General features: G+C 53.2%; 2 protein-coding genes across 4 annotated transcripts in view; one reads left to right on the forward strand and one right to left on the reverse strand.

The window, feature by feature from the left end:
- PCNX2 (pecanex 2) overlaps positions 1-7,719 on the forward strand; it is a 305,450-nt gene extending 297,731 nt beyond the window's left edge. For all 3 annotated transcript variants that reach the window (XM_032841083.1, XM_032841081.1, XM_032841082.1), the window contains exons 33-34: positions 4,982-5,430; positions 6,799-7,719. In XM_032841083.1, coding sequence (XP_032696974.1) covers positions 4,982-5,430; positions 6,799-6,972 — 623 coding nt within the window. In that variant the 3' untranslated portion in view covers positions 6,973-7,719. The remainder of the gene's footprint in view (positions 1-4,981; positions 5,431-6,798) is intronic.
- Positions 7,720-12,361: 4,642 nt separating this feature from the next.
- The window catches only part of NTPCR (nucleoside-triphosphatase, cancer-related), a 33,381-nt gene continuing 18,139 nt past the window's right edge, over positions 12,362-27,603 (reverse strand). The window contains exons 4-5 of the mRNA XM_032841107.1: positions 20,397-20,606; positions 12,362-12,454 (exon numbers count right to left, since the gene is read on the reverse strand). Coding sequence (XP_032696998.1) covers positions 12,386-12,454; positions 20,397-20,606 — 279 coding nt within the window. The 3' untranslated portion in view covers positions 12,362-12,385. The remainder of the gene's footprint in view (positions 12,455-20,396; positions 20,607-27,603) is intronic.

A 27,603-nucleotide genomic window follows, 5' to 3' on the forward strand; every position in this document is an offset into this window, starting at 1 on the left:
ACGGGCCTTGGGCTCCCAACCCGTGTGACCGTCAGTCCCCACTTGCAGCCCAAGTCCACTTCAGGCTCTGAGACCCGCTGTCGTCCTGTTCAGGCGCTTGACAGAGCCCACGGCCAAACACCAGTGGTTTTGAAGTCACCTGGCTTGCTGTTGTCCCCTCCTGCTGTGCACCTGCCCACAGGCCCACCCCTGCAGCAGTGACAAAGCATAGTAGTAACAGCCCCCCAGCCCCAGCCCTCACAACTGTCCGGTGCCGTCCTGCGTGCTTTCCAAGTGCAGGGTCACTGGTCCTCCCCGTGACCCAAAGAGAGAAGCCCTCCCTGTCCTCATCTTGCTGCTGAGGAGACGGGCACAGAGAAGTCACTGTGCAGTCACCCAGCAGAGGGATTCAGACAGACCCAGGTGAGATGAGCCCAGAACCTGCCATCCTAACCACCGCGCACGGTCCCGTCACTCTAGCCCCAGGGACGTTGCGTCCCCTCATTGAGCACTGCCCTTGTCCCCAAGCCCAGGATCGAGCCGATGGAGCCACCATCCTGCACCTGGCCCAGCTCTCCATCTGTGCCGCGGGCAGGGTCCCTGCCAGGCCCGAGCTTGTCCTATCCCCAGGCTGGCAAGGGCTCTCAGTGGGAGCATGTGGGAGCGGGGTCAGCTTGTCTGTTGTTTCTACGGCTCCCTGGTCCTGTGGGGGGAGGCGGGCGGGAGGAGGACCTGAGGAGGGCCCTCTGAAGTGGCGGCTAGGTGGCCGCTCAGGTCTGTGGTGGCCCTGTGCTCAGCAGGGTGGTCCCCTACCCCCACCCTAAACTCTGACAGCTGAATTCTGCCACTCACTGAGGCTTCCCTTAGGGCTAGACCGAGTCCTCTCCCCAAGCGGGACCTCATCTGTAGGCGGCATCTGCTCTTCACAGCCCTGAGCAGCAGCCCCGGGAGCTGCAGATCCTGTTGGCTCGTCCTTGGTGCCCCAAGTCCCCGTCAGAATCCCACCAGGGCCCAGCTTCACATTTTTCGGAAGTTCTCCAGGAAACATAGTTGTGGACACACTCCTGGTGATGCCTTGGGGACATGCCCCTGGCCGCACAGGGCTGGCACAGTCCTGGGAAGAAGGGAGACCCCACAGGGCAGCTGAGGACCAGATCCCTGGTCTCCCACAGGCTGCTGCCACCCCCAGGGCATCCAGGCTGTGGCTCTGGAGGCAACCAGGGTCCTCAGCTAGTCTGCGGAAAGGTCCAAGTTGTGCAAGGGGCCACTCTTCCCAACCATTTGGATTAGCATCCCCAAGGGGGCCCAAGGAACTGAGGGAAGCTGGGGGTCCTGGGTCCCAGACAAGAAATGGCAGGGATCACCCCTTAACCCCCTCCCCAAATGAGCTCTGGCTGATACAGGGAAATCTGGAGACATACTGGCGTAGCAGATCCCCCGAAAGAAATCTAGGAAGGCCCAAAATGGGTACATAAGAGGGGACAACCTGTCTCTCCTACTCAAGATGCAGACACCTTTCTGTCCCTCCTGCCCCCTGGAAAAGTTCAATGTCGACTTCTTTTTCCTACCACCATGGTTAAAGCCATACAGGGATCTCTGCACCTTCCCATGAGGTTATTTGTACCTGCCCGCTCCCTGTGGGCAGTACAAGGATGGGACCCTCGACTCTTTTCTCCCCATCCCTCAGCAGTTAGAAACACGTGCTATCTTGTAAGCAGCATGTCGGAGCCCCAGGACCGGAAGCACCAAAGCACAGGACGTTGAGAACTTCCTGAGGCTCCCGTGCTGTGTTCGCTTAGCACCTGGTAAACAGCAAGGACCAGCAAGTGCCCACGGTGTGGGGGGGAAGCCACACCCAGCTGGCCCTCCGAGGACTGGCCGGGACCCCTTCTACCCACCTCCTCCTTGGCCGATGGCATGGGCACCCAGGGAAGGTTTCTGGCTCAGAGATGGCTCAGGGCACAGCGTTTTCCATTCTGAGGCCGTGTGTGCAGTAGCCCCGGGATCGCAGGGACAGGTGGCCCCGAGAAGGAGCTGCCCTTGGGGAGGGGCAGCCCCACCTGGCTGGCTGGCCCTGCCCTCGGGGCCTCCGACCTGCTGCTGCGATCATTCCACGAGGCGCAGCCAGTGGTGGAAAGCCACCCAGCCGCCGTGCCCAGCAGGCCAGCATTTCTCCATTCCCCAGTCCCCAAGGGTCCTCCCGTGGGGCTGTGGCTGCTCTGGCTTCCTTACCCTCCTGCACCCATAGCAGTGGAGAGCGCAGCTCCCAGAGAGGAGTCAGGAGCCTGTCCAGCCGGTGCGACGACAGCCGTTAGGCTGTTTGCCAGTCAAGGGTTGGGGACTTCTGCGCCCGGATCTCTCTGTCCCCTGGAACAATAGGGGAATCCCTGTCCCAGCTCCCCTCCCAGAGGACACCCTCCCGTGCAGTGAGGGCCTGGGGCAGCCTGCAGGTGCATACCCGGGGTCTCAGCCTCTCGGGCACAGCATTTTCTAATCTTTCCAAAGGATTCTAATGGCCAAGGATAAGTCAGTTTTGCAGATTGGTCCCTGCTGTCCCTTACTGCCAATCCATGTGCCGAGCCTGTGGGGATGATGCAGTCATTGTCACTTCAAGGGCCTGGGAGGGCGGTGGCCTGTACCACACACTGGCACAAAGCAGACAGTGACCACCACGTGCTAAGCGCCGTGCGGGAGGGAGGCCCCGGGGTCTAGGTGGGGGCTGTACTCTCTGAAAGGGCACGACCGAGAAGCCGAGCCAAGTAGCAGCGATGGAGCAGTGTGAAGCGTGACTGTGAACCACGTTTGAAGAAAGGATCTTGTTTCATGGTGTCCAAGCCCAACTCCGTACCTGGGGACCCAACTGCTCCCTCCGTCAGTTCCCAGCCGAGCGTCCCCATCCCGGGCCCTTGCCAGGCTCCCAGAGGCCTGGGGTCCCGCTCAGGCAGGAGCCCTGTCCCCGGCCCCCCACCCTGTGCGTCTGCTGACCCTGCCGTGCCCAGCACTCCCCATGCGGCCTCAACTCTGGCCCAACAGCCTGCCGTCTTCTTGCCTTGCTACGAAGTAGACGTCCCAGCTGGGAGGGGACTGGTCCCCATGGGGGAGGCTGGTGACCTCCTTGCGGGAGGCAGTCAGGAATTCCCAGCTCGTCTGAATCCCAGACTGGCGAGGAAGACTCTAGCCTTCAGCTGCGAGGACGTGAACCACCACCTTCCAGTAAACCAGCCGAGATGAGAGAACGGCGCTGGCTAATGAACCACGAGAGAGAATTTGTCTGGTTATTTCAAAACCCAGGTTCTGAGGAGGTTTTCTGGGGAAGCACTCATGATCTGATACTGATGTAATTGGCAAAGAAGTTCAATGATCAGATGGCGATCCTGGGCAGCACACGTGCCCCTGCATGGTTCGCTTACTTGTTCCACTTGCAAAATTAATTCAGAAAACATCAAGAGCCACAGTAACAACAGAGAGAACAAAAAAGTCTGAAGCAAGGAAATGGGGGGAGATACCCGTCGTGCCTCGAGCATAGACCATTCCCCTCTGACATGTAGATGAGTCTTTGTCCCCTTGTTCCTGGAATTAGCTGGGAAGCTCCCCGGCCAGGTACGGGTGGTCTGCGATCCAGCATCGAAAGCACAGACTTGCGGGTAGATGTGGAGTGTTTCTGGACAGCGGTCAGCGGGACCGGAGAAATCACGCACAGATGCTCAGCCTTGTCAGACTCAACAGACTAACAGACCACGGGCTCTGCTAGTTCTGACCGTCAGGGTCCCTTTTCTCCCTGGTTTTCCCTCCGTAAGAGTAACTCACTCAGCTCTGCAGCAGGGATCAGCCAGATGCGCCCCCGCTCCCTGGGAGAGCCTGCGTGCCCCGGGCTGCCCACACTCATCCTGCGGGGCTGTGAGCCGCACCATGGGGGGTGTCCCCCCACACACACCGTGGTCCCGGCCAGTGGGCAGGAGGCAGGAGAGACTGGGTGGGGACCCCTGTGGGGAACGGGCACCCCGCCATCCCAGTGTCCACACCGCACTAATGTCCACGTGAGGCAGAGGGCCCTTCCCGCTAAGAAGCCGCTTGGAGGTCACTTGTGTGACCTCCAAGAGTGACTTGTGTGTCACTCCTCTACACACACATAAGTATATTGGAATCACCAGGTGCACAATCAGTCCTATAGGGTGAGGCTTAACGTGAGAAAATGCATGGGACGGACCTCATGGGAGCCCACCTGTTCACTTCTGTTCTTACCGATTGCCTGCCTAACTGTAGAAGCTTCGGGAGACGTGGATAAGGCAGCTGGTAGAACTGTGACCTCATTGACCGCTCCCTTCAAAGTGACAGCTGGACATTAGCGCCCAGTGATTCCTGAGGCTTAAGTCACGATCACACGCTTTCCTCCCCCTGCTTCTCTATAAAGCTGCATGGGCAGGCTCCTTCTCCCCGAGACATGGGCAGGACTGAGTCCTTGGGGCAGCCCAAACCCTTCTGTCTCGACAAGCCTGGACACGGGCTGGGGACAGGAGGGGCCCTGCGGGGAGCGGTGGCTAGCAAGAGGGGGCTGGGGTGCGTGTCGGCACAGGCCTGGGCCTGGCCAGTCACGTCTGTGAGGGGCCTGTGTGAGGGCTTCTTACTTTAAGACCTTGATTTTAAGAAAAACTTTGGCAGAAAACAAAGGTTCAACTGGCATGTGGCTCAGCCCATCCCCTCTTACCTTTTTAAGGCGACTAAAAATGGTAAGAGCCTGCGTGTTTTCCCTTTATACTGCCGATCGCATGCATACAGGGTCCAAGGTCTGGGCTCCCTGTGGCAGCGCTTCCCACACGCCCTTGGACTGCCGGGTGCCCTGGGATCAAGTCCTTCCATTCTCAGGGGTCCCCATGGGGCCATCCCGACCCTGACAATAGTGGACCAACTTGGGCGCCTGGGGCCCAGGCTGTTGCCCCGTCGCATGGACCTTGGCGCAGTTAAGCCCCTGTGCTCTGGCGACCTGTTCTGCTTTCTTTTAAAGGCAGGAGGAAAGGCAGGAGTCAGTCTGTCCAGGCCCATGCAGCCTTAAGCCAAAGGCCAGCCACGCTGAGCTCGTCCGGCCCGATCGTAGAAAGCCACCAGGCCTTCCTGCAGACATCCACGTCGGTCCATGAGTTGGCCCAGAGGCTCTCGGGCAGCCGGCTCTCCCTACACACCTCGGCCGCGTCCCTGCACTCACAGCCCCCACCCGTCACCACCACGGGCCACCTGAGCGTCCGAGAGCGGGCAGAGGCACTGATCCGGTCCAGCCTGGGCTCGTCCACCAGCTCTACCCTGAGCTTCCTGTTCGGCAAGAGGAGCTTCTCGAGTGCCCTGGTCATTTCTGGACTCTCTGCTGCGGAAGGGGGCAACACCAGCGACACCCAGTCGTCCAGCAGTGTCAACATCGTCATGGGCCCCTCGGCCAGGGCTGCCAGCCAGGCCACACGGGTAAGGGGTTCAGCTCACCGGCCAGGGCAGGCGTGCGGGTTCCTGGCCTGATGCCCCCCATCCAGCTGCCTGTAGACTCCCATCACCCCATCCATGGGGTTCCCAGAGTGACAGGTGCCGAGCAGTGCTAGACAGGAGATGTTCTGGCCGTGCTCAAAGGCAGACAAGACCCACAGCACACGTCCTGTAGGTGATAAGGTCACGGCGGGCGGCACTGAAGGGGGCCCGAAGCCTGTGCTCCGCAGACCAGTTATCCCGAGCCCTGAACCGGGGAGGGGAGCGGGCATGTGCTCCCGCATCCACAGCGCGGCGTGTCCTACTTCAGCCTCTTTTCACATCACTCGGGCCCGAGGGAGAGGAGAGGACACGCCAGCACTGCAGTTAGACCCCCACTGATTCCGAAGGCCGGATCTCACTTCCCAGCTGCCCAGGGGGCTTCCACTTCCACGTATGCAAACATCAGGAAAAGAGAGGTTGAGGGACTCCCCTAACGACACGGGCACTTGCGCAGAGTCCACGCCAGCTGAGGTCAGCTCACCCTGGAGCTTTGTCGGCGGGGAGCAGGGAGGAAGGAAATAGACCCCCAGCACTTGCCTTCCATTCTGCGGTCAGGAGGGAGAACGGAACGCCCCAGGCAGACCCGGGTGTCACACTGGAGGTCTCGTGTGCCCCTTCTGCGTGCTCATACCTTCTCCGACCAGAGACTCATGCTCTTTACAGAGCACGAGGGTTACCGCCTGCCCAGCTTCGGTTTGCGGTTGGTTAGGTGGACGTGGATGATGGGGTCACACCCACGGGGGAGGCCCACAGGCAGGGGCCAAGAGCAAGCAAGGGAAGCTGCTGACTTCCGGAGCTTTAACTAGGTGTAGTTAGGTCACGGCATGTCTAAACAAACTTCCCCTCTGTGATTCCATTTCCTCAGAAAAAAACCTACAAAATCACACTTTTCTGCTACCTGCCCAATCCGTTTAAGATACTATCTGTGGGTGTGCTTCTGGGATTCTGGCACGTTCTCGCTCCCTCTTTCCTGAAGGACAATAGCGTCCCTGGCACTCTGGGCACTGGCATTACTGTTTGGGCACCAAGCTGCTGGAACCCAGGATGCCTAGACACACAGTGACCTCTTACCCGAGGGCCCGTGTGCCCAGCACGTCCATATCACCGGGGGGAAAGTCCCCATGTTCAGAGCCCCCAACCCACCCCAGCATGGCAGACCCATGGGTTCCTTCCTTTCGGTGGAGGCCAACCCCTCGGGCCCCCACCCCTGCCTTCAGCCCCTGCCCTGCGGGCGGGGTAGGTCAGCCCCTGCAGCAGTGGGCTGTGGTCAGAAGTGCCCTTACATGTTTGCTGCCTTTCCTTTTTCTCCAGCACTTCTCCGAGCCGTGTGAGGCCACCGAGGCCACCGAGCAGGGGCAGTGTCATGATTGCCATCCGGCTGGGGCCATGGCAGAGAACGGGGAGCTGCTGTGCAGGAGAGCCAGCCAGGAGGACATGGGCCTGGATGACACAGCCTCCCAGCAGAGCGCTTCCGACGAGCAGTAGGGACGGGGCTGGCCCGGGGCCCGGCTCTGTAGCCACGAGCGCCGCTCTAGAAAGCAGAGCGACTGTACCTCAGGTTCGCACAGGAAATCTCCCACGACGATACAACACTTGACAGCACACCTCCCTCCCCCCACCCTGACGCCGCTCCAAGCTGCCCCGGAGCTCTCGGGCGGGGCACGCACAACTCCCAGACTTTGAACATTCTAACGACAGCCATGTAATCTCCGAAAACAGCTAGGCTAAGTAGAGCGCCTGTCCCTTTCCTGCCCTGCAGAACATACAACAACTGCATGTGAACCGACAGGCGTTTCATACATTCCCATTAACCACGTTCGAGAAACGGACAGCAGCACGCGTCCTGCCAGGTGCCGGTCAGATGCGGTAGGGCTCCATCTCTGCATAGAGAAAACATCACCTTTTCCACCACGTTTACGCAGATGTTAAGTACAAACCAGCTTTACTGAAGCGTGGTAGTGCATGCAGTCATGTCTAAAGTATCCCGCGCAAGACCCAGCGATACTAGTGACCCGAGTGCAGACATCGAGGCCTGCGGGAGAACGGAAAGCCGTTCAGACTCACAGGACGCTCGACCGCACTCACGCGGTTTCCCACGAGCCGGGCCTGTGCTGCCCGGCGCACCTGTCCACTCGCAGGAATGTTCGCTTGTTTTCCAAGCCAAGCCATCCTTCCCATGTCACAGAACACACACACACACCTGTGTTTTTGGAATTAAAATGTTTACAGTTACTGCTGTGTCCGGTTGTGTGAGCTCTGCTGCATCCCTACTGGGAGAACGGTGTTCGGGCAAATTCTGGGACCTTCCCCAAGTGGAACCTGGGGAAAGCAGAAACCGGACTCCTTGTGGATGTACGGGAGGGTGAAGGGGTCCTGAAACACAATCTGTGAAGAATAGCATCACTGACCTGGTGAACCAGCCCTTCTGGGGATGGTTCATAGAAATCATAGAAATAGGATCATAGAAATAGTCTTTTGGAGATATTTCTTCAAGGTATCTATGATTTGAAGTGTGGGGACTAGGGGAGGGCATGGCAGAGAATTTCTTACCCCTGGAAGCAGATGGTAATTTTTTTTCCCCAAAATAAGAATTGCCAATTAACAGTACCAGGTGTCTGTGTAATCAGAGACACTGTGCATTATTCTCAAACCAGCCAGCCCCCGAGACGCAAAGTTGGTTACTGACTGAAATGCAGGTCTCTCCAATGAGAGGCTGCTGGCACCTCACTGCACTTCTCGAAGTCAGCCAGACCAAACCTGGCGGGTAGTCCCTGAAATCCTCTTGGGCAATCTTACAGCCAAGCCCGAAGGACTAAATGGCTGGTCCTGAGCTGTGGGCATGGCCTTCCCACAAAGGGCATCTCCTTGAATTAAGTCGGCCTCTTGTGGGCCGACCACCCCCGTGGGCATCCGGCAGTAAGAACTCCAGAAAGCCACCTTGTGCCGCAGAACGTGAATCTCCTGACAGCTGGAAAACTGGGACGAGGGGGCGCGTGCGCACGTGGTGGGGAAGCAGACTCACGCTGAGCACGGAGTCCAACTCGGGGCTCCCTCCCACGACCACAAGGTCATGACCCCATTTGAAGCCAAGAGTCGGACATTTAACCGACTGAGCCGCGCAGGCGCCCCCCGCCACACGCACGCACGCACACGCTCGTTAGCCTGATCTTCAGCCAGTCCAGCGTTTATCCAGGGTATTCCTTGCAAAAGACTGGACTCGCCCGCACTTAAAGGAAATGCTGCTAAGATGGCATCTCGGGCTGGGGCTCCTGCAATGTGCAGTCGGCATACAACCACGGGGTTACTTTTTGCATTTGGACACCGAACGAAATTGTTTCTCCTCTAAAAATGATCTAAAAACTGTAGTGCTTGGTTTTATATAAATCATGGGGCTAATCTGGCATTATTGATTCTAAATTTTGCATAGTGTGTTGAGACCATCTGTCTGGCAAGTGCTGTTCTAAAATCACGCGATGCTCCGGCTTCTCCTTCAAGTGGGCGATGCGCAGACCCCTGTCTCCTGACCCCCATCAGCCCCCTCCGCTGCCCCGAGGTTTCGTCCAAATCATTATGCTCCAGGGACGTGGCACCCGCCACCAGCACGCCTGCACACGCACGTGTGCGCGCATGGGCGACCTTCCCAGACACCCCCTCATGAACTCCCAAAAAGACAGAAAGGAATCTGGCCGGTTTTACGTTTCCTGGGCCGCCATCGCCCTCCCGCCCTGCACTTGACCGGAAGGCCGGGAGTGGACTGAGCCAGGTGCATCAGGCCTGACCGTCAGGGGACAGTCTGTGCCTTTGAAAACTTGTCCTCCCTGCCCGCGTGCTTATTCAGAGGTAAAAAGAAATCATCTTTTAAATGTACGTGGTAAGTAGCTGGTGCAACAGTCTGCTCCGGGGGAAGAGAGAGGAGGATTTCGTAAACTCGTTCCCAGATCGGTTCCGCTCTGGCCCGTCCAGCCTTGTTACTCCAGCGTCAGTCCGTCACACCGCAGCACATACGTCCATCTCACGCGTTCCAAAACAAATTCTTCCTTCGAGTCCTGCCCCAGACCAAGTGTCTGCTAGGTGTCTGGGCCTGGCTGGAGGGCAGGCATTTCAAGCTCAGGAATACATGTGAACTCCTGATGTCAGCCTGTCCCGGCCCCCCACCCGTCTCTAACCGAGTGCACCTGCTCTCAGGGAGCGGCACCCACAGGGCTGGGTATGCGTCCGCCCCTCCGCTGGGCCCGAGCCAGCCGGGGAAGCAGCCTCGGATGGTGCCCTGCCTCGGCCTCTCTTCCCCCGTTAGCCTTTACTACGGGCTGCGCGTGTGCGGCCGAGTCGGACATATCTTTGACTCCATCCTCTTCCGTCCCACAAACAGCACTTACTGCTCACGGTGCTGGAGGCTGGCAAGTCCAAGGTGAACGCGCCACCAGATTCGTCTGGTGAGGGCGTTGCTTCCAGGTTCACAGACGGCCACTTCTCGCCATGACCTCCAGGGGCTGAAGGGAGACAGTCGTCCGGGGTCTTTCATCAGGGCATTGATTCCCTTCCTGAGGGCTCCCTCATGACCGCAGCCCCTTCCAAAACCCACCTAACACCATCACACCGGGCGTCAGAGCCCAACACGAATTTGTGGGGGACACAAATACTCAGACCATAACAGTATCCTCTCTTAGGCTTCATTTCTTAGAAGACAGGGAGAGCACTGGATACTTTCACACATGCCCCTGAGCATTCCATCTGCCAGAGGCATACGGTAATCATTCAAGAACTCTGCCGCAGCGAGCACCCCGAGATCTTCCAGCTGACGACCACTACGGTTGATCGCAGCTACCCCTCAACGCTGAGATCGGGGGCACGGGATGCACGGAAAAGGACAGAAAGCACCAACACAGTGGGAAGAAAAAAAAGAACATGGGCGGGTGCCTGGGTGGCTCAGTGGGTTAAGCCTCTGCCTTCTGCTCAGGTCATGATCTCGGGGTCCTGGGATCGAGTTCCACGTTGGGCTCTCTGCTCAGCAGGGAGCCTGCTTCCTCCTCTCTCTCTGCTGACTCTCTGCCTACTTGTGATCTTTGTCAAATAGATAAAATCTTAAAAAAAAAAAAAAAAAAGAGCATGGGCTTTGGAGCCACAGGGACTTGGTTCAAACTCTCCATCTGTCACGAAAAACACATTTCTTTACCATTAAAGAGAGGGTGCAGAAGCTCCCTGTCCCGCACGCATGCTGGGGGCCGCCCCGAGTCTGTTCCGCATGGAGAGCTCTGACGAGCCCGCACCCCTGGAGGCCAAGAAAGCCTCCATCTGATGGGCTCCCTGCTGGCTCTGTCTTCAGGGGGCACACAGGTGACGCCTCCCCAGCCTGTCCCCTTTCTCAGGTCAACTGAGGCCAAGGAGGGCTCCTCGGCACCATCTGGGCTGGACGAGAGTAGGTCTGATCCAGAGGCTGGGCTGCCAGACCACACCTGCGTGCAGTGCTCCTTCGGTCCCCAAGGGCCTGGCAGAAGTCACATCCGCCTGTCAGCACGAGCTCGGACTCCCTGAACAACCCAACCGGGTGGGGACAGTGGGACAGAGGTGACCCCTTCATATGAGATTAGTTCACAGTCCGGGAGGCCCTTCACATGTGAGCCCTCAAAGGCTTAGCAAATCCACACCAAGCTTCAGGAGGCTCCCTTAGGGGAAAGCGCTGAGGAAGGGATCCTGACCAGAGAGCCCATCACCGGCTCCCGACCGCCATCTTGGGTTAGAAACTGAAGTGCTCCCGGCACAGTGTGCCCAGCGCGCGGCTCACAGGACACACAAGTCTAGGCTCCACATGGCCAGATGGGGCCTCGGTGACAGATGGAGACACACCTGGCATGAACGCCAGCTGGATTTGGAGCTAAGGCTAGTTGCTAAAATATCCTGGAAATTCATAGATCTTCACCCGAAATGACCTAAAAGCAATGTGCGGTTTATCACTGCAGTGACCACCAGCCACCAGGAAGGCAAGTCTTACGCCTCGGGGACTCTGGCATTCCTGCAGCTGCCCTGCTGTGGGCTCAGCCTGAGCTTTCCCCACCAGGACTCTTGGTGTAGAGGCACCGGGCCCTCTCCAGGGGATCCCACGGGCGGCTGATGATGGGTCCTCCCGTGCGGTGGCCCTGCCTTCCTTTGACGACACTCATCTCCCCCTTTTTCTGAAGGGAAACGGGGCACAGAAGAGTTTAAGGCCACGTCTAAGCTGATGTGTCCAGAGTGGGGCCTCTGACCGGAACCCCCAGGCCCGAGCCCGCGGGGCACTGCAGCTCTCAGCATCTCCGAGGACGCCGTGCCCCTCCCACACCGGACTCCCGTGTTTGCAACCACCGCGTTTCTGTTTCTTTTTATTAAGCAGTAAGCAATCACATGAACAATGAGATGCGTGGGGAGGACCCCAAACGGCTTTTCTCTGAAGTAACCATTTAAAAAAAAAACAACTAACTCCTACGCCTGGGAGCCGAAGCCACCCCTGGAGAGGGGGTTAATTTTCACAACGGGCAAAACTGATTAGGTAGCGAACGCCCTTCTCCCCCTTCCCCGGAACACACAAACTTCGATGGGGACAAGTTCCATCTGATACTCGGAAAACCATTCCTCATTTCATAACTTGCCAAAATCGTATGCACAACTGCAAGAGGAAATAAAGAGAAATCTTTCAGCAAGAACAAGCCACAGCGGACGGCTCACCTCGTCGGGCCAATCCAGCACTCGGGCTAATGTGAGCTTTTAAACATTTTATGGAAAACAGCTGTTGGGCTTTCTCTGGAAACGCCCGTAAGGTTTGGTAAGCCCGAAGGCGTAAATCTCTGACAGGCGGAGCACCCACCAGGCTCCGTGTGAAACAGCACATTCCTTTAAGCGCGCAGCGCAGGGGTGCGGACCGTCTTCACTTCCTGCCGCTCTGCACACACGTCACAATATCCGGTAAAAGATGGTTTCTGTTTTCCTTGGTGACCTGTGGGGAGAAGCAGGAGAGCGGGCTTCAGAATCCTTTCTCTTCCTCAGTCCTCTGCTAGACCGTGTTCTCCGGGAAGAGCCCAAACAGCCCAGAGAGGGTGCCGCGAGTTTCGGGACTGAGGGAGGCGGCCCAGCTGGAGGGCGCTCTGCGGACAGGACAGGCCTGCCGGAACCCCAGCCCCAGCTTCTGCAAACGGACAGCTCGGACCATGGAAGCAGGTTGGGCGCTTTTCACAAGTCCCTGCTGGGGCTCCGGGAAGGACGATGGAAATGCAGAGGGACGCAACCCCTGTGTGACCAGACCTGAACAAAAGGAAGTGCCTGAGTGAAGCCAGGAGAGCCACCTACGAGGGGCCCACCAAGAGCGGCCACAACGCGGCCATGAGTCACACCCGGATTCACGGAAGGCCCAAAGGCCAGTGATCTCACCTCCATGAACTTAGAAAAACCGAGTGTGGTGAGGTGCCTCTGGCACGGGTCAACTCCACATCTGACGGAAGGGGGATGCTAGGCCCGGGAAGCGCGGGGACATCCAGAGATCTCAGAGGCAGCTGGGGGGACAGTACACACTCAGACCGGGTCTCTGGACTCCGGGAGCACTCTCTGTAGTTCCTGCCCTTACGCAATGTAACCAAGGGCCTATTCAAGCTCTACCCCGTGATCCGTTTTTACTTTTCTTTACTAGTTCAGTCCCAACGAGTACAAGGAAAGCACTCAGACACCTCCTGGAACTTTGGATTGGGGGGGTGTCTCCCCAAGTAAGGGCAGGGCCATCACTCCTGCCATCACCATGGCCTTCCCGATGGGCACGCCCCAACATTCACCCACTTAACACTGACGGGGCATCAACTAGAAACTGAGCAAGGTGCCAGGGACAGCGGGAGGACTCCATAGGGAGCCTGAAGAGAAGAGCGGAGCAGACAAGGCCAGTGAGAACACCACCGGTCAACAGTCCAGGACAGAAGGCCCGGAGAGGCGCACGGGAGCTGGGGTGGGCAGGGTGACGAAAGGCTCCCAGGCGGGCTCTGCCCAAAGGTCACCCAGACAGAGAAGGACTCAGGCGAAGAACCACGCGAAGACGAGTGAACACATCTGCGAAGCCACGGGTCAGTGCGGGCGCACCCTGAGAGGGGAGTGGGCCTGCCCGCTGCAAACTGCAGAGCCGCCGCTGTGTGCCGGCCCGCCCGGCACAGGGCAGGTGCTGGAGGACTGTCCGATGGGGAGAGGCACAGGGGCATTATCCCCATGGTTCCCCCACATCCACTAGCCCTCCTCTAAGAGCGCTGGGACTTCCCCCAGGGAGACCACACAGTCTAGGAAACTAGCTCACGGTCCCCAAGTGTGGACGGGCCCTGGAGATCCGGAGAACCCGACTCCTGAAAGGAGCGAGCTCAGCAGCCAACAGCTGGGGCCGCCCCTCAGCCGTCTGTCCAAGGACAGGGTGCACCTGTCCTCACCCTGTCGCTCCCTCGCAGCTCTGGTCCCACTGAAATGGGGACCATCAGCTTTGCCTCCAGCTTGAGGAGAAAGCACCGCGCGGCCTGGCAAGGCTCTTTGTTGCTGTGTTTGCTCAAATGAGCCAAAGTCCGTTTCTGCTGTTTGCATTCAAGGAAGCGCGTGGATGTGAAGGGAGGAAAGGGGGAGACAGGTGAGCGTCGGCGGTGGGAGCTCAGCGGGGTTGTCGAGGGGCTTGTGGCTTCAGCAGCAGAGAGCAGACGGGCCACTAGTTCCCTTTCCTGCGCCCCGACCGCAGCGTGACACCAGGCTCCGCCCACAGGGTCTGAGAGTTCACTGTGTGCCTCAGAGGGAGGCCTCCTAGGTGAGGGGCATCTGAGGTCACTTCCCTTCTCAGCAGCTCCTCACTGCCTCCAGAAACACAACATTTACGAAGGAGACATGGAGCCGGCAGAGGGGTGCGATTTCACAGGGGTGGGAGTGCAGAGGTCATCAAAAGGAGCCCCGAGGAGCACTCAAGTGCCACGCAGGCACCATCCCGTGCTCCCGGGAAATGCCCCGTCCTCTCCAGTCCTCTCCATCGGCACCACGAACACCAGGCGGCAACTGGTCTCAGGACCCAGCCCGCGGGTGAGAAACGCCCCCTCCCTCTCACCAGGTGGGAGCGAGCCCCTGCCCCACTGCTGGGAGTTGAGGGCACCCGGCAGCGGCGGGGCGTCCCACATGCAGAGATGCTCTCCAAGCCTTGGTTCCACAGAAAAAAAATAAGAACCGAGAAAGGTACATTTTGGGAATGTTTTCATGTTAAAAATTGATGAATGTAAAACTACATTAATATTTGGCTAACTAAACCCCCGCCACCGCCTTTGATTTCCCTAAGACGATTTCTGAGAATCACGCAGTTAGAGGTGTACTTGAAACTGTCGACGGTGTTCAGTTACAGACGCGCTTGTACTCCAAAGCCAAGCTCTCAAACTCGAGAGCGAGCGGAGCACCACCTGGCCTGCTGGGGGCCCTTCTCTGCATGCACAACCCGTCTTGTAGTCAACCACCAAGGATCTGGTTCTGCGGAAAGCCCTTCCCAAGAGACTGGCCAGGAGAGGGTACTGGGCGAGGAAGAGAACAAGGAAGGAAGCTGGTCTGCCCTCCCCTCCACACTGTGGCCTCCAGAAAATGATTGGAAGCCCAGGGAAAGCTGAGCCCCTGCCCAGCGCGGTGGCCCTTGATGACTTGGTGACACATAGACCCTGACTTCCATGGGGACCAAGGCAATTCATTCATCCTGCGTCTGGCACACGGGGGCAAGGGGGTGGTAGCTCAGTAAATGTTCATTAAAATCTAAGCTTAACCGATCTCTGAAAATATCTGAATATTATCTCTGAAATACAGCTGAGTGGTAAAAGACAGATTATGAAGATCCTGACCATCTCAAGCATCCAAGTTGCTCTGTGCTGTCTGCAGGGACCATGGGAGGGCCTGAGAGTTCCCAGTCAACAACCTGGGCACCAGGACATCAGAGTAGCTGTGACTCTCTGGACACAGGCATATGCAGGAAATAAATGCCCCTAAGTGCCTATACACGACATGCAAGAAAGCAAAACAAAACCGCCTATTTTCCTTGAAACGGTGGGAAGGACCTTGACAAATCCCTAATAAGCACAGGATTACGGAAAGAAATTTGACAATGCTCGTTTTAAGTTAACACATATCAAAAGTTATTACTAGCCTGTTTCATGCTATTTTATTGAACCTAAAAATAAGCGGATTCCTAAATCCAGTCCCTCTAGCTCTGTTTTTTCCCACAAAGGTTAGATTCCAAACCAAAAATTACTTTCATGTTGTGTCAAGTAAGACTTTGCCTGACCCAAGTTTACAAAGATTTGCTCCTTTATTTTCTTCCACGAGGCACAGAGTTTAGCAGAGTCTGCTTCTCGCCTTCTGCCCCTCCCTGCATGCATGCTCTCTCTCAGATAAATAAATTAAAGAAAAAAAAGGAGCTGTAGAGTTTAGCTCTTAAGTTTAGGCCTAGGATCTACTTTGAGTTAATTCTGGTGTACGATGTTAGGAACCAACTTCGCTCCCTTGCATGCGGATATCCAGTCTCCCAGCACCATTTATTAAAAAGCAATTCTTTCCTCATTAAGTTGTCCCGGCCCACTTGCCAAAAATGAACTGACCTTAGATGTAAGGATTTATTTCCGGATTTTCACGCATCTGTGTGTCTAGCCTTCGGCCAGTCCTATACTATCATGATCGCTGTAGCTCTGTGGAAAGTTCTAAAGTCAGAAGCACGAGTCTCCCAACAGTGTTCTTTTCCAAGACTGTTTCAGTGGGGTCCTCTGCATGTCCACATGCATTTTAGGATTCGCTTGCTTGTCAGTGTCCACAAACACCCTGCTGGCTTTCGAAGCAGAGCTTAACAGACCCTCCCTCACTCCTGTTATCTACAGAAGTCCACAGACCCCGAGGACAGCATCGAATTCCTGGTGAAATAAAAATGCTTTATGCCTGGCGTGATGAAAATACCCATGGCAGGAATGAGCAAGCAGAGGTCTACGAATGCCCAAACTGGAAGGAAATCAGGACCTAGTTCCTGTTACTCTTGTGATCTTGCAATCCACAAATAAAAAGTAAAAGTCTAAAAACTGCTTTATGGGAAAAAAAGAAGTATAAAGGGCTCTGAATTCACAGTGGAAGAGATTTTAGTCGTAGTAAAATTTTATAAAGTAGAAAACCCAAATAATTTCTAGTAATCTGAGGTATTTTTAGCAAAATGATCTGAACCATCCCTATCACCAAAAGGGTTGTGCCAGAGCGTAGGCCGTGCAGACGGACAGACAGAAGTCTGAGTCCCAGCTGTGCCACCTCCTAGCCGACAACCCTGGACATGCTGTGCAGCCTCTCATTGATAAAATACAGATTGCAGATCTACCTCAGCAAGTACTGTGAGGTCTATGTGCCCCGGTGATCTACTGGACCAAGCACAGCACCTCAGTCCAGGTGCTTAGTGCCTGGTGCCCACAGTGGCATCTAAGTCAAGGCTCCAGGCTCCAGCTGTCCCTTCTGGGCCCTCGGCAGATAACTTTGCCAGCATTTCCAGCAAGCAGATATTTCAAAGGAAATCAAATGAGACAAGCTTTCTAAATGCCACTACAACAACAGAACTCGTGTGTGTATATGCACGTGCACGTTTTCACACGTCTGTGCGTGCTCGTGGTAGGAGGGGGCCAGCAGGGGTATTTTCTTCATGTTGCTACAGAACCAGGGAAACAGTGCACACAGCTCTTTCTAGTCATCTTGATCCGTGACGGGCTTTCTGTCTTGTCTCTACAGCATTCACATAATTATGCTCAGACAAGCAAATGTGAAATAAACTGAAAACATTTTTCGGTGGCCCCACTTAGAGACTGGTAAACTCTACGAGACATTAGAAACAAAATTAACCAAACTTCTGAAAGAGAAACATTTTCAGGAAGGGGACTGTCAATACCCATACCTGCACCATGATAATAGAAGCTTCTAAATTACCAAGACCATCCTCCAATGACATGAATGTTAGATCTTTTATTATAGTACCACAAGTCCCTGAGGCTTTTTTTTTTTTTTTTTTTTTTTTTTTTTTTGGTGGGTTTTTTCCCCCAAAGTCTGCTCTTTGTCAGGCAGTTTCTATTGTCCTACCTTCAACTTGACCGAATATTCCCTTTGTCCGCCTCCATTCTCCTGAGGAGTCCTTCCACAGACTTTCTCATTCAGTCACTGTACGTTACAGTTCTAAAGTTTTTCTTTGATTTTTACGTCTTCTATAGCTTTGCTAAAACTGAGACTTTCTATTTTCACTTGTTTCCAGCATGTTTGTAACTGATCACTGAAGCACTTTCGTCACGGCTGTTTCAGGATCCCGCCCTGTAATTCCAGCATCTCCGTCTCCTTGCTGTCGGCACGTGATGTTTTTTCTGTTCCAGTTGCTTGTCCTGGTGCCTGGTAGGACAGGCAGTGTTCAGTTGTGTCTGCTGTGCTGTCCTCTGGCTGCACTTCCCAGCCAGTGTGCCTTCTTCTGTCCACCCTCCAGGTCTCCTGATGTTTGCTTTATACGTAATGTCCAAGGTTTTCAGCTCCACTTGAGAGGAGGGATAGGGCAAGTGTATCTATCCACCTTCTGTGGAACAGGAAGCATTCAGGGGGTTCTTTCTGAAAAGGAGTGCTGTTTACCGATGCTATCAGTAAATCTAGGTAACAGGAGTAACTCAGTGGAATCCTTTCCCTCTTGAGTTCAGTCCCACGACCATGTCCTAACATGCTCGGTTGTCAGCACGGGGAGGGGGTCCTCCCCAGGCTACAGAACTTACTTCCTCACCCGCAATGTTCTTCCTTCTTTTCTCCACTTCCTCCTTCGAAACCCACCCAGGAACCATGTCCCCCGGGCCACCTCTCCCCACAGAGTTCTCTCCCTTCTCTGCTTCCGGATGTTGATGTCACATCACCTACGTCTCTCGAGGGAAGGGAACATGCTTCTGCGGTGTCTTGGACGAAGCGCTGGGTGCACGGGCTGCTCTCAGACAGGGTTCAGAGAACTTCCCTGCATATGAGAAAGGGACAGGACCAGGAAATATCTAATCCCACCCCTGGACTTGCGATAAGGAGAATGAGATTCTTCATTTGTAAAAGGGGAAGAGAAAGCCCACACCAGCCTGAAAGGAACACAGGACAGACAGATAAGAACAATGGGGCGTGGGAGCCCCTATCTCTTACATAATTAACCCAAAGCTAGTCACTTTATTTACACATCATTAGGAGCAATGATTACCTTGCCTGGAGAATAATTTCCAGTCCTAGGAGAAAATGTGCTATTATCTTAAGATTACACCGTTTTTTCCTGGATATAGCAGCCGCAGCCCCTCAATCCCATCTAGGACTTGGAGATGACACTGGTTTGCAGGGACCGCCAGTCTCCGGAATTGAAGGGCAGCAACGCCCCACCTTCCAGCCTGGAAGCCGCCTGGCCCGAAGATGAATGGTCTTTCCTCCTCTCTCACTCTACTTCCACAGAAACTCTAGAATCACAACCAAAAACTCTAACCTGGAGGCCATGTAAAGTAAGAGATGGTGAGAGCAACAGGAAACTCTGAAGACAAGGGCCCCCCAGACTTTGGAGACGTCACTGAGCACGTGACTTTGCAGGGTTCTCAGCACCTTGGGCAGCTCCCTCCTGGGTCAGCACCTCCCTTCCCAAAGGCCTCCAGCCCCAGGGCCACATCACCCCAGTAGTTGTTTTCTTTGCCTTTGTCGATACATGCTGCGGCCACTTGGCTGACACTGGTGGGCCTAGCCTCTGCTAGACTGCGCGCTCGGGGGGCACCGACCTGGTCACTCCCTGCCAGCATCACCACTTAGCACATGGTGCTGCTCACTTCCTACTGAGTAAACGAAGGGAGGCAGGCACGAATTTTTCCAAGTCCGGCTGCTCGAACCCTAACATGGTTTACTGCTGCAAGAGCACCCCAGGATATGCTGGTGATGACATGTGGACGTCCCACAGGGTGGGCGAGCCACAGTGGTGGCATTTTAGCCAGTGACGTAAGGTGCTTGTGGTACTGGGCGGCTGGCGCTCACTCCGTGTCCAGGTGGAGGTGCCCAGCCAGCCCGACCTACTCACAAGGTGCTTGTGGGCCTATGAGCCGTTACACTGGCAGCGGGGTGCAGTGACAGGCAGGGCGCAGCCGGGAACGTGGCTCTCTCCCTGACACAGACGAAGGCGCTCAGGACAAAACAACGAGCTAAGAAGGACCCGGAGAGACAAAGGGGAAAGGACATCATGTGTGTGGACCAAGTGTCAGCAGTGCTATCAGAGGCCCGGGCGCTGGCTCGGGACACGGCCACCGGCTGGCAGGAAGGAGCCTGCCCTCACTCACATGTGCTCTACCACACACACCCACCCCCCGCCCCGACGGGCACCTGACAACCGCACGAGGGCTTGTGAAAGCACACCACTGGGCCCGGGCCTGGGGCCCCACTCGTGAGGTCAGGGCGGGCCTACAGCTCCGTGCGCCCCCTGGACCTGCGGGTGAGGCCTGGGCAGCTGCTCTGCCTCCGTCACCTGGCCTGACGCGCTCTGCACTGGCCCTGCCACGCAGGCAGGGTGACTGAAGAGATGTGTTTTTCATTTAAGCATAAGGAGTCACAAGTGGCTGATGGCTACCGCCCAGTGCGGACGGGGGATTTCCACCCTCGCCGGCCATTCTACTGCGCGGTGCTGCTCTCTGGCAGCTGGAGGCTGTGTTTCACACTTTGGCCACAGGGAAGTGGGTTTTGTCATTGAGGACAGGCAAAATGTATGTTCTATAAATTCCTAGAAAATCAGACTCACCTGGATCTGGCCTCCGAGGGGGGGAAATGGTAATTCAAAGCAAAGGTACATTTCAAAGCCACCCCCATGTCTGAGGTCACCCGCTCCGTTTTTATAGGCGCAGGGGACCAGCTGTACTCACACTGAACACCTGAACGTCGTTTCTGTTTCTGATTTCTTCCACGAGGGCCAGTGGTTTTCCCTTCGGTATTGGGATCGTGCCCAGGACGACAGTCCCTGGGGTGGCCAGTGTCTGACGAACAGCCCGGAGGAAAGGCTGACTGAAGAGCTCCATCTTCCCGATTTCGTCAATGACGCACACTCTGTGCTCTGGGCCACCGCTGGAACCTGCCTGAAGATGACAAAGACACCCAAGGCATGTTAATAAGCGAAGGGCCCCGGGGTCCCACTCCCCAGTCACTCACCAACTAAGCTTTGGAAGGCGGGAGACGACCTCTCATTCTACAGGGGCCCCGCTGGCAAGCAGATCTGGGGGACCTCCCTCGGAAACAGCAGCAACCAGGAAGTTCAGTTCCCCAAGCAACCCAGGTTCCTGGCAATGTTCACTCGTCTAGAACGGTTCCAGTAATAACCGAGCTTTGTATTTATATACACCCAGGAAATTAGCAGCACCCGCATGCCTCAGGTTTAAAAGAAATGAGACAGCAAGCCTGGGAGCCCTTATTAGTAACACTGGCCTCTTTGTGTGTGTGGTTCTGAGTTGCAGGAGCTTCCCTGTCTGGAGGAGGTAACCGCTGCAGGCAAATGCCTGCGTGTTTCACAGTCTGCACGGCGAGGGCTGGTGGAGAGAACTGAATGGTAAACGGAAAGGGGTCCTGTTTAGAAGAAAAACAAGTGAGCAGGACTATGCCCTTTGAACCGCATTCAAATGCCCTTTGAATGCCCTTTGAACTTTGAACTGCAGATTCCCTAACAACTTCATCCCTCTCCTTCCTTCGGAGCCCCTCTCGGAACAGGTGCGGTAGCCAGCCTCCACGGGCCCCAGGGCCTCCCAGCTCCTTTGGCTCCCACCCCTGCTCTGACCCCTCCTACAGTCCCAGGGCTGGTCTCTGTGATCAGCAGAACGGTGAAGGGATGGCATGTCCTCCTCTGAAATTAGGTAGAAAAGACCTCTGCGTCCAGCTTGGTCTCCATCTCTCTCAGATCGCTTCCTCTGGGGAAGGGGAGCGCCATGGTGTAAGCACGCTCAGGAGGCACGTGGTAGGGAACCGAGGCCTCCTGACAACCATGAGAGTGAGCCGGGCGGCGGATCGTCTCAGCCAAGCATGGGACGACTGTAACCTCATGACCGAGCCTGATCCCGAACCACCCGGCTAAGCCCTTCCTGGACTCCTGACCCAGGAAAACCATGTAAGATAAAGTCCGTGGTTTGAAACTCCTCAGTTCTGGGGCCATTTGCTCCACAGCCACCGACCACTAACATCCATGCCCTCCCTGGAAAGCCTTCCCAGAGAAAGCTGACAGGACTCTGAATGGTCTTGAGGCAGTGGGGACACGAAAGAACATGTAACTCTTCGGTGAATGCTGAGTGACCAACACATTTTATGTATCTTTGTATAAATGAGGACTCTGAAAACTCTAAAGCTGATTTACAAAGTGCTTTTTACGCCAGTTCTTGCACTCCATAAATAATGACGTCCGTTAATTCTCAGAATGTGTGGCTGAGTTCAGCCAGATCTGTCTCCAACTGAGAATCGTGAAGCTAGAGTGCGGTGCGGCTGGCGGGGTGCACGTGGCAGCCGGGGAGGGACAGGGCTGAGGGGCAGGTCCTGAAGCCTCTAAGGTACACAGAGTGCTGTGGGTTCTATCCAACAACCGAGGGATGCTAAGCCAGGGAGGGTCACGGGTTCTTCCCGAAAGGCTGCTAGCTGGGTGGCGTCAGCGACAAGCGGGCAATCTTTTGGAACAGACGACGTGAGACTGTGGGGTCTAGTCCGAGGCAGTTCTGGAGGGGAAGCATTAGAGCAGCGGTTGTCAAACTTTTACGTAAGGGGTACTCGTCTCATCTGCCGACTTATTTCCCCCCTCACTTCACTAGCAGAAAGGCCAGGAAGGGGCCCACTGTAGTCATCCAAGAGCTGGTCTGTATACTTACTCAAACTTCCGTGTTTCTAATGCACTGCATTTTTACTTTCAACTGTATTCTGTGTGCGCGGAGAGGGCTACACGCGCACGCCCACACATATGCACGTGGGCATGTACCCACGCATGCGCACACACCCACACAGACATCGTCTCCCCTTCAGGGGCGGGACCAGGTCATATTCATCTTTTTCTTTCCCACGGAACTGAGTGATGCAAAGCTAGGCCGAGGCAGCTAATGCGCCCCGCTGATGCGGCGAGGGAGGAGAGGCGAGCACCTATGGAACCAGTCACTGTCCTTTCCAAATTTTTTCTTTGAAAATGAATGCCAAAATTGGGAGAAATTTAAAAAACGGTCAGGTACCAGCTCATCAGCATAAAAACAGATGATCCCAAAAGAGCCAGGCATTCCAATGAGCTCTGACCAAGGAGTATTTGGGGCATTCTGCTGCCTCCAGGAACTGGGACTAATGGTGGATGTCGTCTTCCCACAGGGCACCATCCAGAAGTCAAACAGAACTCTATCTGGCACATGAAAACGATCGTTTGAAAGCAGTCAATTCAGACAAAGAGAAACCATATGAAGAATGTGTGTGATTGGTCCAAAACCTACGGGATCTGACAAAGGCGCTCCTAAGGGAGAAATACATCACTATCCAAGCCTCACTCAAAAAAACTGAAAAATCCAGAATACACCAGCTGTCTTTACACCTGAAAGAACTGGAAAATCAACAAGTTAAGCTAACCCCACACACCCCACACACTAGAAGGGAAATAATCAAGATTAGAGCAGAGATCAATGAGATAGAAACTAGAGATACAGAAGAACACACCAACAAAACTAGAAGCTGGTTGTTTTAAAGAATCAATAAGATTGATAAACCAATGACAAAAATAATCCAAAAGAGACAGGACTCAAATTAATAAAATTATGAATGGAAAAGGGAGAGATCAAGACTAACACCAAGGAAATAGGAACAATCATCAGAAATTATTCTCAACAGTTATATGCCAGTAAGTCAAGCAACTTAGACGAAATGGATGCATTCATGGAAACATATAAATTTCCAAAACTGAATCAGGAAGAAATTGACAACCTGAATAGACCAATATCTGGTAACAAGATTGAAGCAGTGATCAAAAACCTCCCAAAAATCAAGAGTCCGGGACCTGATGGATTCCCAGGGGAATTCTACCAAACATTCAATGAAGAAATAATACCTATTCTCCTGAAGCTGTTTCAAAAAATAGAAACAGAAGGAAAACTTCCAGACACTTTCTATGAAGCCTGCATTACCCTGATCCCCAAACCAGGGAAAGACCCCACCAAAACAGAGAATTTCAGACCAATATCCCTGACAAATATGGATGCCAAGATTCTCAACAAGATCCTATCTAATAGGATCCAACAGCACATTAAAAAGCTTATCCACCGTGACCAGGTAGGATTTATCCCTGGGATGCAGGGGTGGTTCAACATTCGCAAATCAATCAGTGTGATAGAACAAATCAGTAAGAGAAGAGAGAACCACATGGTCCTCTCAATTGATGCAGAAAAAGCATTTGACAAGATACAGCATCTGTTCCTGATTAAAACGCTTCAAAGTACAGGGATAGAGGGAACATTCCTCAACTTCATAAAATCTATCTATGAAGAACCCACAGCGAGTATCATCCTCAAGGGGAAAAGCTAACAGCCTTCCCACTGAGATCAGGAACACGGGAAGAATGCCCACTCTCACCACTCTTGTTCAACATAGTATTAGAAGTCCTAGCAACAGCAATCAGACAACAAAGAGAAATAAAAGGTATTCAAATTGGCAATGAAGAACTCAAACTCTCTCTCTTTGCAGATGACATGATAATTTATAGGGAAAACCCAAAAGACTCCACCCCCAAACTACTAGAACTCATACAGCAATTCAGTAAAGTGGCAGGATACGAAGTCAATGTACAGAAATCACCTGCTTTCCTATACACGAACAATGAAAATACAGAAAGGGAAATTGGAGAATCGATTCCGTTTACTATAGCACAAAGAACCATAAGATACCTGGGAATAAACCTAATCAAATAGGTAAAGGATCTGTACTCGAGGAACTACAGAACACTCATGAAAGAAATCGAAGAAGACACAAAAAGATGGAAGACCATTCCATGCTCATGGATTGGAAGAATAAACATTGTTAAAATGTCTATACTCCCTAAAGCAATCTATAATTTCAATGCCATCCCCAACAAAATTCCACCGGCATTTTTCAAAGAGCTGGAACAAACAATCCTAGAATTGGTATGGAAACAGAAGAGATACCGAATTGCTAAGGAAATGTTGAAAAGGAAAAACAAAACTGGGGGCATCATGTTGCCTGATTTCAAGCTTTACTACAAAGCTGTGATCACCACGACAGTATGATACTGGCACAAAAACAGACACATAGACCAGTGGAACAGAATAGAGGGCCCAGATATGGACCCATAATTCTATGCTCAACTAATCTTCGACAAAGCAGGAAAAAATAAACAGTGGAAAAAAGAGAGTCTCTTCAATAAGTGGTGTTGGGAAAATTGGACAGCTATATATAGAAGAATGAAACCCGACCATTCTCTTGCACCATACGCAAAGGTAAACTCGAAATGGATAAAAGGCCTCAATGTGAGGCAGAAATCTATCAAAATCCTTGAGGAGAACAAAGGCAGTAACCTCTTCAACATCAGCCACACCAACTTCTTTCAAGATATGTCTCCAAAGGCAAAGGAAACAAAAGCGAAAATGAACTTTTGGGACTTCATCAAGATCAAAAGCTTCTGCACAGCAAAGGAAACAGTCAACAAAACAAAGAGGCAACCCACAGAATGGGAGAAGATATTCACAAATGACACTATGGACAAAGGGATCTATAAAAAACTCCTCAAACTCAACACACACAAAACAGATAATCATGTCAAAAAATGGGCAGAAGACATGAACAGACACTTCTCCAATGAAGACATACAAATGGCTAATAGACACATGAAAAAATGTTCATCATCACTAGCTATCAGGGAGATTCAAATCAAACCACACAGAGATACCACCATACACCAGTTAGAATGGCCAAAATCAACAAGACAGTAAACAACATGTGTTGGAGAATATGTAGAGAAAGGGGAACCCTATGACACTGTTGGTGGGAATGCAAGTTGGTGCAACTACTTTGGAAAACGATGTGGAGATACCTTAAGAAATTAAAAATAGAGCTACCCTATGACCCTGCAATTGCAAGACTGGGTATTTACCCCAAAGATATAGATATAGTGAAAAGATGGACCATCTGCACCCCAATGTTCATAGCACCAATGGCCACAATCACCAAACTACAGAAAGAGCCAAGACGCCCTTCAACAGACAAATGGATAAAGATATGATTCATATATACTATGGAGTGTTATGCCTCCATCAGAAAGGATGAATACCCAACTTCTGTATCAACATGGACGGGACTGGAGGAGACTACGTTGAGTGAAATAAGTCAAGCAGAGAAAGTCAATTATCATATGGTTTCACTTACTTGTGGAACATAAGGAATAACATGGAGGACACTGGGAGAAGGAGAGAAGTGAGTTGGGGGAAATCGGAGGGGGGGACGAAGCATGAGAGACTGTGGACTCTGAGAAACAAACTGAGGGTTTTGGAGGGGAGGGGGATGGGGGGTTGGGTGAGCCTGGTGGTGGGTATTAAGGAGGGCACGTATTGCATGCAGCACTGGGTGTGGTGCATGAACAAAATCTTGGAACACTGAAAAGAAATAAAATTTAAAAAATAAAAATTAAAAAAAAATCGTGTGTATGCCTGTGTATATGTACGTATTTGGGTATACGTATGTGGGGAGGTAGTGAACGCGGACATGTATGTAAATACACACGAGTAGATACAAACATAAAGCATGAGGCTCCAAAACCACCCTTCCTGGGAGTCTCTGCAACATTCACCCATGACCGCTCACCAACATTAAACACCTGCACAAAGATATCTGGACACACATGCATACGTTCTGTTCTACCAACCGGAAATGCTCACTTTGAAACATTAGTTTATATAAAATCCTCTCTGTCCAAAAGTAGGGACTTTTATCATCCAGAAACTGTAGGAATCTCAAAAATAAGCCTGGGGTTTTTGATGAAAAATCTGTTATTGGTGCTCAAGTGAGAGGCAGATACCAGATGCTAAGCCACTGAGAAGCCTGTCAAGACTGGTTTTTCTAAATAACTCATGACCATAAATTCAAGAGTGAAATACAAGAGCCAGTATCGGGGCGCCTGGGTGGCTCAGTCAGTTGAGTGTCCAACTCTTGACTTTGGCTCAGGTCATGGTCTCAGTGTTATGGGACTGAGCCCTGTGTCAGGCTCCGTGTGCAACAGGAAGTCTGCTTTCAATTCTCTTTCTCTCTCTGCCATACCCCTGCTCCTGCTCTCTCTCAAAAAAAAAAAAAAAAAAAAAAAAAAAAAAAAAAAAAAGAAAGAAAGAAAGAAAGAAAAAGAAAAGTTAAATTAAATCTTAAAAAAATAAAAATAAAAAGGATCACTATCATATTCAAAATTGTTTTTATAGAATGTCAAGCAACTGTAGAGGGAAACAAAAAACAAGCCAGCGAGCACATACCATGTTTACATTGTTCCAAATTCTGAGTTCATAAAGACGCAGCCTGACAGCCCCAGGGCCCAGGTTTGAAAACAGTCAGGAGCCCGCGCAGTCCTCCCGGGTGCTGGTTGTGGGGAAGTCAGAAGGAGACCCTGGAGAGCCCGTACCTGAAGGGATGGAGTAAGGCACTCGTGCAGCACCTCGGGCCACCTTGGGCCGCAGGTGAACATCACTGTGTGTGCATCTGGGGTGCGGCCCTTCTCCCCTGCACCTCCTCTCTCTGCAGGGTACCGTGAGGCAGCGGGAGGGCACGAATCATGCACCACTCCTTAGCCAGGCCTACAGGTCACAGAACTATCCATCCACTTTCACAGTCATGGAAAGGGAGAAACACTTGGGGCAAAGCATATTTTACCTCTTCTGTTTGTTCTGAGGGAGAAGAGATTTCCTCGGGATATGGTCCTGAAACTGACCAGCCAGGGGTAAGGGAAGTTATGAATAATTTTACAGCTTTGCTTACACTCAGCTAGTTTGCTTTCTGAAAAGATTAAATACATTTAGAGCAACAACAAAATATCTGTGTACCAATTATGCCAGAGAACTGAAAACTGTGACTTTTGTTTTTGTT

Source organism: Lontra canadensis, unplaced genomic scaffold (assembly GCF_010015895.1).
Source record: "Lontra canadensis isolate GAN:19392208 unplaced genomic scaffold, GSC_riverotter_1.0 scaffold120, whole genome shotgun sequence".
Taxonomy (NCBI): domain Eukaryota; kingdom Metazoa; phylum Chordata; class Mammalia; order Carnivora; family Mustelidae; genus Lontra; species Lontra canadensis.